This window comes from Hyaena hyaena, unplaced genomic scaffold (assembly GCF_003009895.1).
Source record: "Hyaena hyaena isolate Hyena2069 unplaced genomic scaffold, ASM300989v1 scaffold_1493, whole genome shotgun sequence".
Lineage (NCBI taxonomy): Eukaryota > Metazoa > Chordata > Mammalia > Carnivora > Hyaenidae > Hyaena > Hyaena hyaena.
The window spans coordinates 202,392-215,802 of NW_024082125.1; the positions used below are offsets into that span (position 1 = coordinate 202,392).

A 13,411-nucleotide genomic window follows, 5' to 3' on the forward strand; every position below is an offset into this window, starting at 1 on the left:
ACATGGATGGACCTTGAGGGTGTTATGCTGAGTGAAATAAGTCAGGCAGAGATGGACAAATATCATATGTTTGCACGTATAGGAGGATTAGGAGGAACTTGACGGTGGAACAAGGGGGAGAAGAAGGGGGGAAATGGTGGGGGAAAGGGAGAGAGGCAAACCATGAGAGACTCTTGAATGCTGACAAAAACTGAGGACTGGTGGATGTGGGGGGGAGGGGGGATGGGCTTGGAGGAGGACACTTGTGGGGATGAGCACTGAGTATTATGTGGAAACTAATTTGACAATAAACTATTTGTAAAAAAAAAAAAAAAAAAATCAAACAAGGCACCAATACACTGAGATGACTTTAAAGCCCTTACAGCCTACAGGAGGAGCAACACAAAATCTAAGCCTGTAATGCCTCAAGTTAACAAATTAAAACCTGAGGATAACCAATCACAGGCAGCCATTTAGGATTTAAGCTACGGCCAGTCACCAGCGTTCGTACTCATTTCTGCCTCTTCGCCTAATGAAACTCCCTCCTAGCTCCTGCCTTTGGTGCTTCTAACAACTTTCAGTTTGGCGCTACTCAATTTGAAGAAATTTATTTAAATAAATTCTTAAAATTACAAAAAAAAAAAAAGAAGTCAAGCTTTCACTTTTCACAGACGACATGATACTCTACATGGAAAACCTGACAGACTCCACCAGAAGCCAACGAGAACAGACCCATGAATTCAACAAAGTTGCAGGGTACAAAATCAACGTACAGAAATCGGTAGCATTCTTATACTCCAAAAATGAAGCAACAGAAAGAGAAATCAAGAAACTATTCACATTCACAATTGCACAAAAAACCATAAAATACCTAGGAATAAACCTAACCAAGGATATAAGAGATCTGTATGATGAAAACTATAGAAAACTTATGAAGGAAATTGAAGAAGACACAAAGAAATGGAAAAACATTCCATGCTCATGGGTTGGAAGATTAAATATTGCTCAAATGTCATTACTACCCATAGCAATCTACCCATTCAATGCAATCCCAATTAAAATTGCACCAGCATTCTTCTCAAAACTAGAACAATCTATCCTAAAATTCGTATGGAACAAAAAAAGACCCTGAATAGCCAAGGTAATCTTGAGGAAGAAACCTAAAACAGGAGGCATCGCCATCCCAGACTTTAGCCTCTACGACAAAGCTGTCATCATCAAGACAGTATGGTATTGGCACAAAAACGGAAACATAGACCAATGTAATAGAATGAGAACTCAGAATTGGACCCACAAATGTGTGGCCCACTAATCTTTGACAAAGCAGGAAAGAGTATCCAAATGAAAAAAGACAGTCTCTTTAACAGACAGTGCTGGGAGAACTGGACAACAACATGCAGAAGAATGAAACTAGATCATTTTCTCACACCATACACAAAAATAAACTCAAAATGGATAAAGGACCTGAATGTGAGACAGGAAACCATCAAAACCCTAGAAGAGAAAGCGGGAAAAACCCTCCTTGACCTCAACCGCAGCAATTTCCTACTTGACACATTCGCAAAGGCAAGGGAATCAAGAGCAAAAATCAAGAGCAAAACCACTGGGACCTTATCAAGATTAAAAGCTTCTGCATGGCAAAGGAAACAATCAATAAAACTAATAGCCACTGACAGAATGGGAAAAGGTAGTTGCAAATGACATATGAGATAAAGGGCTAGTAACCAAAATCTTTAAGGAACTCAACAAACTCCACACCCAAAAAACAAATAATCCAGTTAAGAAATGGGCAGAAGATATGAACAGACACTTCTCCAAAGAGGACATCCAGATAGCCAACAGACACATGAAATGAAGCTCAGCATTCCTCATCATCAGGGAAATACAAATCAAAACCACAGTGAGATACCACATCACACAGGTTAGAGTGGCTAAAATGAACAAATCAGGAGACTCTAGATGCTGGTGAAGATGTGGAGAAATGGGCACCCTCCTACAATATTTGTGGGAATGTAAACTGGTGCAACCCCTCTGGAAAACAGTATGGAGGTTCCTCAAAAATTAACAATAGAACTCCCCTATGACCCAGCAATAGCACTGCTAGGAATTTAGCCAAGGGATACAGGAGTGCTGATGCATAGGAGCACATGTACCCCAATGTTCATAGCAGCATTCTCAACAATAGCCAAAACATGGAAAGAACCTAAGTGTCCATTAACTATTGAATGGATCAAGAAGATGTGGCATATTTACACAATGGAATACAACATGGCAACGAGAAAAAATGATATCTGGCTATTTGTAGTAACATGAATGGAACTAGAGGTGTTATGCTGAGCGAAATAAGTCAGGCAGAGAAGGACAAATACCATATGCTTGCACGTATAGGTGGATTAGGAGGAAGCTAACGGAGGACCATGAGGGAGAAGAAGGAGAAGAATAGTTGGGGAGAGGGAGGGAGGCAAACCATGAGAGACTTTTGAATGCTGAGAACAAACTGAGGGTTGATGTGGGTGAGGGAGAGGGGAAGGGTGGTGATGGGCATGGGGAAGTGCACTTGTTCGGATGAGCACTGGGTGTTATAAATAAACCAACTTGACAATAAATTATTTAAAAATAAATAAATAATAAATATTTAATAAAATTGAAAAAAAAGAATTTCTTCAAATCAGTAACCTAATTAATAAATTGGGAAGTAAATAGTTTGTGTAAGTTGAAGCCTATGTTATGTAATATACATAACAAAGAGATACTCAGTTTCATGGAAATTAAAATTTTAACATATTAAAGTAGCAATATTGTGAAAGTATGACAAAATTGGGATTATACTGATGTAGGGAAATGGGAAACTTTTACACATTTTGGTGTGCCTGTTATGTAACTACCATGGAATTCAGGTAAACAACAGCTAGTAAAGTAAAAATGTGCTTAAGTTACATAAATGTTATATACATGAAGATTTATTAATCTCATTTCAGGTTGTCCACTCTGGATAAACTTTTCCAAATTACTTAAGGACATTTTGCAAGCAATGTTTATGATAGCTGAAATTGCAAACATTGCGAATGCTACAGTAGGGGAGAGAAAGAATAGAAAAAGCACATTTGTATATTGGAATATTTATTTAACACTCAAAATGCATAAATTGGATTTTTATATATTTTCAGTATTACAGTATTTTGGAGGAAAAAGCAAGTTGTAATGATATTTTCAAACGACGTCATTTTAGTAAAAATTTTAAATAAATATATACAAGACAATACTTTATATTGTTCAGTGACACATAGAGATACGAACAGATGAAAATAAGTTTAAAAAGTGTTATGGTACATTTATAAGAGTTGGGAAGTGGGGAGAGTGGAATGAGTATAGGGATGGGACAAAAGGGATTTCTATATCATCTGTCACCTGAGAAATATGACAAAATATCAGCTGTCAAATCTAGCGTGTGGCTTTACAAGTGTCAGTTAGTTTTGCATTTTAAGAACTTCTTTAAGAGACAAAAAGACAAATACAAAAACTATCTGTGCAAACCAGATGACAGTGGAAAAGCCACAAGGAACTTACCTACAGAGTTGAATGATGGTGCTAAAACACACAGAAACATGAGGTGAGTCATCGGAATTTTGATCCCCAACCTTTCCGTATCAGTGTCAGTCATTGTGCCCTCTTGGGAGTTGTAGGCCAGGCCCAGGGAGACCCCTTGACCTGGTGGTGAGGACTGGAGGCCACTCCCACCAACTCCATCCTTTCAATTTCTAATAAGGTTGTTCAATTTTTAGTAGACAGATGTTATTCCTATGAAACTTTGTGGCTTACATTTTTCTCTCTCCTTATCTCTCCCTCCCTCCTTTCCATCCCCCTTTCTTTTCTCCTATTTTATTTCTAGCTCTTCCCTTTTTCTTCACTCATCATTTCCTCTATTTTTCCCCCTTTCCTCTTAGTATGTAAACCAACAGACCAAGTTTGGAAACTGACAGTTTATTATTATTATTATTTTTTTTTTTACAAATAGTTTATTGTCAAATTAGTTTCCACATAACACCCAGTGCTCATCCCCACAAGTGCCCTCCTCCATGCCCATCCCTCCTCCCCCCCACATCCATCAGTCCTCAGTTTTTGTCAGCATTCAAGAGTCTCTCATGGTTTGCCTCTCTCCCTTTCCCCCACCATTTCCCCCCTTCTTCTCCCGGTTGGTCCTCTGTTAAGTTCCTCCTAGTCCTCCTATACGTGCACACATATGATATTTGTCCTTCTCTGCCTGACTTATTTCGCTCAGCATAACACCCTCAAGGTCCATCCATGTTGCTACACATGGCCAGATTTCATTGTTTCTCATTGCCATGTAGTATTCCATGGTATAGATAAACCACATCTTCTTGATCCATTCATCTGTTGATGGACACTTAGGCTCTTTCCATGTTTTAGCTATTGTGGAGAGTGCTGCTATGAACATTGGGGTACATGGGCTCCTATGCCTCAGCATTTCTGTATCCCTTGGGTAAATTCCTAGCAGTGCTATTGCTGGGTCATAGGGGAGTTCTATTGATAGGGAAACTGACAGTTTATTATTGACAGACTATTCTAAACCAGCACTCGGAGACTATCTATTGCTTAATATTCATATGAACTGATTGTTTCTCTCTTCCCTCAAAGTGCTTACAATCTAAAAAAGTGTTATGATGGGAAGCAAATTTTTGTTGAAAAAGAAGTTAATACTTACTGCAGTCTCCTTTGGATCCCTCTAAAAACACAAGTAAAACCAAGAAAAATCCGTTTGAATATTCTATTTCTGTAGTTTTTATATCATTAGAGAAGATTACCCAATCATACCCTCAAATAGTCAAATAGTCAAGAAACCAGAGGCAACATCTTCTCATGGCTTACTTATTAGTCAAGTAACAAGAAAAAGCAGGCAAAGGTTAATGAAGGTAAATACATAGTGAGAAGAAATAATAAATTAGACATGGAAAGAAACACTGAATTAGAATATATTAGTTATAAAGTAAGTTGAAGCCAAGTAAGAGAAAAATGGCAAAATATTTACTCAGCTGATTGAGACTTCAAGTTTAATGAAGAGATGGCAAGTTATAATGAATACACAAACACACACACACACACACACACACACACACACACATTGTGATCAATGTGCATCCTATAGCCTAAAACTTATTTCTTAGTGATGTCATGGAAACATTTTCCAAAAGATCTGGAGACAGACAAGGCAAATTACACAAAAACTTGTCATGCTATTTTCGCTATTCTGTTGAAAGTGTAAAAATAAAAAAATACCAACAATCTGGAAGTGACATAAATTATGTTGCGTGATGGTCTAATTTGATATTTTACCAATGTATAAGTAAAGATCTAGACAGAAATGTAAAGACAGCATGTATTTTGTTTCTCATCTCCTTTCTTAAAATGAATGCTTTCCTTCCATAATTGGATGTGATTAAGTCCAGGACACACAAAATCTTCTGGTTTACATTAATGTTATTTGTTTCTCCTGGTTCTGTGGATATTTTCTCTATCTATCTATCTATCTATCTATCTATCTATCTATCTATCTATTTATCTATCTTAAAATTTATTTTTACAGAGACAGAGCATCCATGTGCCAGTGATGGAGAGGCAGAGAAGAGAATCCCAAGCAGGCCCTGTGCTTTTAGGGCAAGGCCCAACTCGGGGGGTGGAGGGGTTCAAATGAGATCATGACATGAGCCAAAATCAAGTCTGATGCTTAACCAACAAAGCCACTCAGGGTCTCTGTGAGTATTTTAAAAACAGAAAATACTAAGAGGTGCTGAACATTTTCATGTGCTGCACTTAACATTTGCTGTAAAAATTAGTAACATTAAAAATAAATTCAGTGCCTTTGAAAACTTTTGAATTATTCTGGCGACTTTAATATATAACATGTGGGGTGCCTGGGTGGCTCAGTCAGTTGGAGCATCTGATTCTTAGTTTCAGCTCAGGTCACGATGTTGCAATTTATGAGTTCAAACCCCATGTTGATTCTGTACTGACAGTTTACAGCCTGCTTGGGATTCTCTCTCTGCCCCTCCCCTGCTCACATGCTCTTTCTTTCTCTCAAAATAAATATGTAAACTTTTTAAAAAATGTTTAAATAAACTCAAAAATATGTGTAACATGTGACATATTTAAATACCAAATTTTTAAAATTTAAATTTACTAAATTCCATGCACCTAAACTGATATAATGACCTTGTCCAGCATTTTGCTGTCAGAAGATTTTTGTAGTCTCTGGTTGAGCACCAAGTTTATATTTCTATGTCCAGAGATGATAGAGGGAGGACTGGTAGAGATTGGAAATTTAGAAACAAGATGACTGAGGTTTATAGGGCCACCTTAGAGGTGATTGGGAAATCAAAGAAATAAGTTGCTATTTGGCTTTCTAAATTTTAAATTGTGGCTTATTTGGACCACAATAAAATGCTTACTGATCCAAGTTTTCCCTAAGAATGCATGGTTAGCCTGGAATAGAAGCTAAGATAGCAGGCTCTACACTAAAGATCCATAGCAAGACACTAATAAGATATTATTAAATTGTGTAAGAATAAACTACATGAAATCTAGAGTTAGACACTTCTGAAATTCTGTTGAGGTTGAGTGACTTACAAGGCCTATAGCTTTAAGTAAGTCACTAACATTTCTCATGCATATATTTCTCTTCTGTAAATTTGGGATAACAAAATATAGTAAGTTAATTGATTTAAGAGCTGCTTATTAAGGATTATCTTTACTATGAGGAAAATAGACTATAAGAGGGCAAGAGTAGAGACATACCAATTAGGGGTCAGTTAAAGTAGTTTAAGAAAGAAATATTGATGCTTGGGCCAAGACTGCCATCATGGTGAAAAATGGTCTAATTTGGAATATAATTTGAAAGTAGTGGGGATGTGACTTGCTGATGGATTGGATGAGTGAGAGAAGGAAGTTAAAGAGATAGATGTCCTGAGCAATTGAGGGAATTCAGGTGCCCGTAACTATATGTAGCAGGATCAAGCCTTGGGTTTTGGACATGTTAAGAATGAGATACCTCTCCTATATATTCAGGACCACTGTAACATGGTTGTATAGGTTGTTCAGGGCACAGTGGGATTTGGGGACTGAAATCCCAGCTGTATTCTTGAGTGGGGCTGCATCTGCATAGAGAAAGGATCACTCTTTGATTTGTACCAAAGCAACCTATAGGCTAACCTGAAAGAGGCCTTGAACAGACACAGGGGATTTGGGGATAGTTCATCCTTGTGTGGTTCACAGGGTCATTTGTAGATATTAAAATAAAATGAAAAACATCCAAAACAGTGGCTACTACATAGGAAGTACTGAGTGCATGTTAATTCTCTTCCTCTCCTATACTGTATATTGTATTTTACTTATCTGTGTACCCTTACATTAGCTTCTTGCACTGATTTCATGTGGTGTCGTGATGATTAACTATTCTGAGATGTAAGAATGAGATATAAATGACAACAGCAGACAAGAATAGCCCTTCTTGATGCTCTTGGAATTTCAGTACACAAGTCAAAACTGTAATGTGACAAATTTTCAGGATTTATTCCTCCATTTCTTAACATTTATATTAAGAAAGTCACATTGAGTGGCTAGCATTTGAATTTTTCTTGAGTACTCAGATTACTTTTAGCCTATTAGTAAGTGGATAAAAGAGGAATTGGATGGTACTAGGGATAAAAGTACCTCATAGTGTGAAAGGGAACACTTATGAATAATTCTCAGAATCTTCCATTCATTACCTTGGTTTCCTGTTATTTTATCTAGGCTTTACAGCACCTCCTGTTATAACAGTTTAAAAAGCATTGATTTTCCTTTATAATTTTACTATAATCTCCAAATTAATCTCTAAAACCTACCTCGATCATCATATGAAGTGTCTAGAGGATTGAAGGAAAAACATAAGATTATTAATTTCTCATAAATGGATTTCTGTATTAATTTCATAGCAATTCAGCTTTTAATTTATTTACCACTTTCTGTTGAATATAAATGTTGGAATCCTGAAAGACAAGATGAAAACATAATGAGATTCTACCTTGACAACTATGTCTGCATCATTTTCTTGTAAGGTAAAAATGTGTTTACCTCTTCCTCTTTTAGATCTCTGAGAGGGAAAATCTTTGGGGAAAAGAAACAGATTAAATTTACTAACAGCTCATCAAGAAAGGTGTCATCATATGTCTAAATCCAACTAGGAAGATTTTTCTCTTTTCCCAGATGCTCCCCATTTTCTTTGGATTCCATTTCAGAAAAGAAAGGGATGATGCCATGGCCCTTTGCTCTGCATCTGTTCATGACAGATGAATCATAGAAGAGGAGGAGGCATGGACCAAGAGGCCAAGTGTTGGGCATGACAGCAAGCAGTGATCAAGCTACTTTCTTTCTCCTTTTGGGAATATGAATTCTTACACTTGTAGTGTGTGTGTGTACATGTGTATGCATGCATGTGTGTGTGTGTTCCTACAAAGAAGTAGAGTGCCTCGGAATCTACTTAGAACCATTAGGTTTCTGGATGTTTTACTTCAAATAAGCTTGTTCTGAATTTATTAATATTGATTAATTTAATATTAGTAATATTAATAATAAATACTGAAATTCGGTATAAAATGAGCCTTTTTTTGTCTTAACCAAGTGGAGATAGTGTAATTGAGAATATGAGTACTGGACTCAGGGCCACAAACCTGGATTTGTTATCCAACACCTTGTTTTGTTAGGTGAATTTGGGTAAGTCTCATAACCTTTTGAATATCAATTTCATTTTCTAAAATGAAGATAATAATATAAGTTGTGCTCACCTATTATACTTTATAGCTTTATAAAGCACCTTTTCATGTATAATATTCAGACTTTATGACAACCCATGAATTTTATGTACTTTATCCCTATTTTACACATCCAGGAAATTCTTTCAGAGAGGTTTCTAAGCCTTTCCATGATCTTGGGATAAACAGGAGTTGGAAGGGATTTTTTTTAATGGTCTTAGGAGGGAGACATATTTGTCTTTTCTGAGAAAAATGCTCAAATCCTTTTTATATACATATATAAACATACACACAGATGGATTGGCAGTTAGATATTATAACGGAAAAAGGTGTGCTGACTTAAATCATACTCAAAGGGAGATGAGTTCGTTTTATGCTCTAAAGAAAACATTCCTCCATTAATTCTGTAGTAGTTCCTAATCTATTTACCTCTACCGTCTTCATAGTCCAGAAGACCAGCACCTGGAGAAAAAGAAGAGAGCACTCCATGGTTTTGCTTCTTGAAAATGAGTGGGGCAGGGACACCTGGGTGGCTTAGTCGGTTAAGCGTCCGACTTTCGCTTAGGTCATGATCTCGCGGTTCGTGGGTTCGAGCCCCGCGTCGGGCTCTGTGCTGACTGCCAGCTCAGAGTCTGGAGCCTGTTTCAGTCTGTGACTTCCTCTCTCTCTGACCCTCCCCTGCTCACGCTGTCTCTCTGTCTCTCTCTCCTAGAAATAAAAATTAAAAAAAAAAAAACACATTTAAAAAAATGAGTGGGGCTTTAAGACTCTGAGAGCTAATGTAGACATGAACTCCTGATAGTGAATAATGATGGATATTAATTTTCTTCACTAACTAGGACTGTACATAGCAAGAGAAGATAAGTGACTGTGCCAGCCATCAGTTTCACCAGGCTAAATAGTAATCAGAAGGGCCTCAGAATACTTTTCCTTTTTGGTACTCCAGCACTTAGCTCCTACTAATCTTGGGCTATCTTTCATCAACTTTGGCATCTCACTAGACATTCCCATAGAAAATCTGCTTCACCTCTTCACATCTTGAAATTGCTGCTCTTTTCAATCATAATCATATTAGTTGTATTCACTCTTGCTATTCCTACCTACATTGCATTCTCCTACCCACCCACCTTGCTGAGGTTTTCTTCACTACCAGATTTAGATCTTCTGTTCCATTGCCTGAAGAGTCTGCTGTTTTCATGGCTTGGTATTTATGTTGCTGCTCTTGTACCACAGGAGGCACCTGAAGAGAGCCTCCGAATCATGCAGACCTACCCACTATTAGTTCATTCTGCCCAAATTCAGTTTGGCACTCAGCATTGCATAGAAATCTCTGGTAGTGGGTTTCTCTGAGTAAATTAGAAGTTTAGTTCATGGAATGATGCATTATGCAAGGTGCTAGGAGTACAATGGTAAACAAGATAAATTTGGTCCTTATGTAAATGCCATTATGCTTTCTATCTTCCCTTTTCTCATGGGTCTAAGTACTTACTTTGTTCTGAACTGTATCTTGAGACATCAATTTCTGTGGAAGAATCAAGCAAAAGTATTACTGTTATCTACCTGCAAGAGGTATTCTTCCTCCTAACTCAACTCTTCTCACTCTAAACTGTGCTTCTTTTCTCCTAAGGTGGCCCCCTAGATATGATGCATTACTAGTTCCTACCTCCTTTAGGCACCTCCAGCCAGCCCTGTTCTACCTGTCCCTCCACACTAATCCTTCACATAGGTGCTAGGATGAGAAATAAGGAAGGGATGCAGCTGACTAGAAGGGAGTGAGGGAAGATACTAAGAAAAATCCTGGAAAGAGAGATGTTATGGCATGGAAATAGGTTATTGCTTACATGAGCCCTATCTCTTGTTCATTGACAAATAACTATATATTTGTCTCTTATCATCTCTTCTGTATTAAGTCACTAAAATTCTTGAATTCTTTTTATATACTACTAACTAGTGGTGTCTACTAGCACAGTGTCTTGTCTTTTCCATTTTTATTCCTCATTCCTCAGATAATTTCCCTTGGATCTCAGATAATTTTAGAGTATTCTTGTTATTACTGTTGTTAAACTTAATCTACTTTTTGGGAGGTTGACATTATTGGTAATGTAAGCTTTCAGAGTTTAAAAATGCAGGGGGAATCACTAGTAGGTCAAATATTCTTCGGTTCATGTATTGAAATGGACTTCCAGAATATTGGCAAAGTCTCTAGCTATCAACTAAGTAGAAACTGAGACTGAATCTTGGTATTCCTTCCACTGTGACTTTCACAGAGAATTTCCATTTTGACTTGTTACTCACCGTTTTGTTTGCGTCGTGTCCATCGTGTTAATAAAATAGCCAGAATGGCAAGTCCCAGTAGAGTCAGGATGATAGCCAAAGTTATTTCTGCAACAAAAATTCACCTGTAGGCTTTCTTATTTAGACCATATCATTATCAAAGACAGCTTCTGGTCACCTCTTAACTGTTTTCACCAAATAGGCATTTCTTCTCTGCCCCCTTTTCTACTACTCGAACTCCTTTATTCCTTTCTGTTCCTTATCTTATTGTCTCCACATTCCTTCCCCTTCTCATTTTTTAATATTGGTCTTTTTAGCCAGATACTAAGAACCTCAGATGCTATATACCCTTGGTTTAGAGAGTGGAAAATATGAAACATTTTTCTCCTCAGTTGAATTCCTTACTCTATGTAGTCAGAAGGTTAGAGGGAATCAGTGATGCAAAGTAAAGTAATTCACTGGGGTGTGAGAAAAAATATTATTTCTATTTTTATGTAATTTTATAACTTTAAAAATTCTAGGTTTTCAGTTTTGAAGCATGTATTAGTACATAAGTATGTTAATAACAATTTTTATAACATATTTAAGCAATGTGTGCTCAAAAATTGTTTACATGGTAAGGTATCAAAAAAGAGGCCCTTGACTGAACATGATCATATTAATGAAAACCACAACAGAAGACATCACCCACAAGGCCTCTCATGATAAGACAGATATTTGTGACAGTTGTTACTTTGGTTAATAGGATTTCTCCCAAAATTCCGTGCTAGGACTGCTAACCTGTATCTGTTTATGTACAACTGGAGAGAAAAATCTTAAGTAGATACATTGCTATGGTTATGAAGAACTGAGACTGAGGAGCTCTGGGCAGAAGAAAGGAAGAAATAGAGGGAGTGAGGGAAAGAAGAAAGAGAGAGAAAGAGAAAAGATGTAGAAAGGGAAAAGGGGGGAAGGAAGGAGGAAATGAATAAATGAGTAAACAAACCAATCATAAATCTGCCTGTGACAGTGATAAATGCTGGAGATAACTGAACTATGAAAGGCTAAGAAAATTAATTACACCAGGATTAAGCTGCTCCAAGAAAGCAGTAAATGAATTCACCTCAAGATGTAATGAAACACCTCCAGTTAGGGAAAATTGGTCACATGTCTACCAAATCTTTCAGGTGTTAGGTCATGTGAGAAAAATTTCCCAACAAAATAACCTTGAGAGATTTGCTCCTAATGGAGCATTAAAATAAATAGTAAATAGTTTGGCTTTTTTCATGGCAAGCCAAAATTTCATAACTGATGTGAAGTAATCCTTGGGGAAGGAAGGGATACCCAGGTGGTGTACTTGGATTAAGCCTCTGGAAGGCAGTACTCCCTTTGAATGGTGTCTGGAATGTTCTAGCTGTTGAACAAAAGGTAATCCACTTCTTTTATGAGGTAAATAAGAGGAAGAGTTGAAACATTATAAAGTGAGCAATACTACCAGAAGTGAGATAATAGGCTAAGGAATTTTCCTATTGTTTCAGAGGATGGTTGTTTTGTCTTAGTAGTTCAAACTCCTGAAACTAAGGGAGAAATCAGTGTTCTCACTCTAGAGCTGAACTAACTGGATGGTTTTCCCCAGGCTCCCAGAGGAATCAATGAGAGTGAAAGAAAGGATATTGAATTTGAAAGAAAGCAGGCAGGTAAAGAGCATTACAGTCTCTGAAGAGAAGACTTCTGAGTCAGTAGGGTAAGGGAGACTTAAGAGAAGGAGTCAGTCCATACCCAAGACTGCCATTTTCCAGGTGTTGTCTTCAGAGGGTTCTGTGTCATCTGGATTTCTTTATCAGAGGGAGATCAAGATAAAAGGAACACCCCAAGCTCACTATTTCTGAGCAATATGAACTTGGATGTGGCAGAGGTCTTTGTAGACAAACATGCAGAGGGCTGCAGAGGAACTGTATGGCTCAGGTTAATCAAACCTAGGCAGAATATAGGAGTGTGGCCTATGAAGGTTCTAGAATCTGTGTCATAACAGAGAACTAGAACTTCAGAGAGACAAGAAGAAAGGAAGTTGAGGACCGAGAGACTGGGAAGACTTCAGAATATTTGGGGGGACCTTAAACTTATGCTTTTGAAAGGGAATTTCCTCTATTTGGGCTCTGGAATAAGTTCTTATTTTCCAGACATTTTAAAGCCAGAGCTTGTTTCCTTCATCCTTGTAACTTCCAGACATTTTAGGCAGAGAACCTCCTATAAAATAGGTACTTAATAAATTTTTAATACTTGGAAGTGAGAAAAATTCCTATATCTATTTAAAAAGAAGGACCTTGAAACAAATGGAGGGTAAAACAGTAAAGGCAGGCTGTTGGAATTAGATA

The 13,411-nt window shown here is 37.4% G+C and overlaps 1 protein-coding gene across 1 annotated transcript in view; it reads right to left on the reverse strand.

Moving 5' to 3' along the window:
• Positions 1-13,011, reverse strand: part of TSBP1 (testis expressed basic protein 1) — a gene marked incomplete at its 3' end in the record, with an annotated part of 103,132 nt that extends 90,121 nt beyond the window's left edge. Inside the window, exons 1-9 of the mRNA XM_039223893.1 lie at positions 12,816-13,011; positions 11,079-11,165; positions 10,273-10,305; positions 9,213-9,245; positions 8,107-8,139; positions 7,992-8,021; positions 7,878-7,898; positions 4,703-4,723; positions 3,547-3,567 (exon numbers count right to left, since the gene is read on the reverse strand). Of these exons, the coding sequence (XP_039079824.1) occupies positions 3,547-3,567; positions 4,703-4,723; positions 7,878-7,898; positions 7,992-8,021; positions 8,107-8,139; positions 9,213-9,245; positions 10,273-10,305; positions 11,079-11,165; positions 12,816-12,828 (292 nt within the window). The remainder of the gene's footprint in view (positions 1-3,546; positions 3,568-4,702; positions 4,724-7,877; positions 7,899-7,991; positions 8,022-8,106; positions 8,140-9,212; positions 9,246-10,272; positions 10,306-11,078; positions 11,166-12,815) is intronic.
• Between the last annotated feature and the right edge of the window lie 400 nt (positions 13,012-13,411).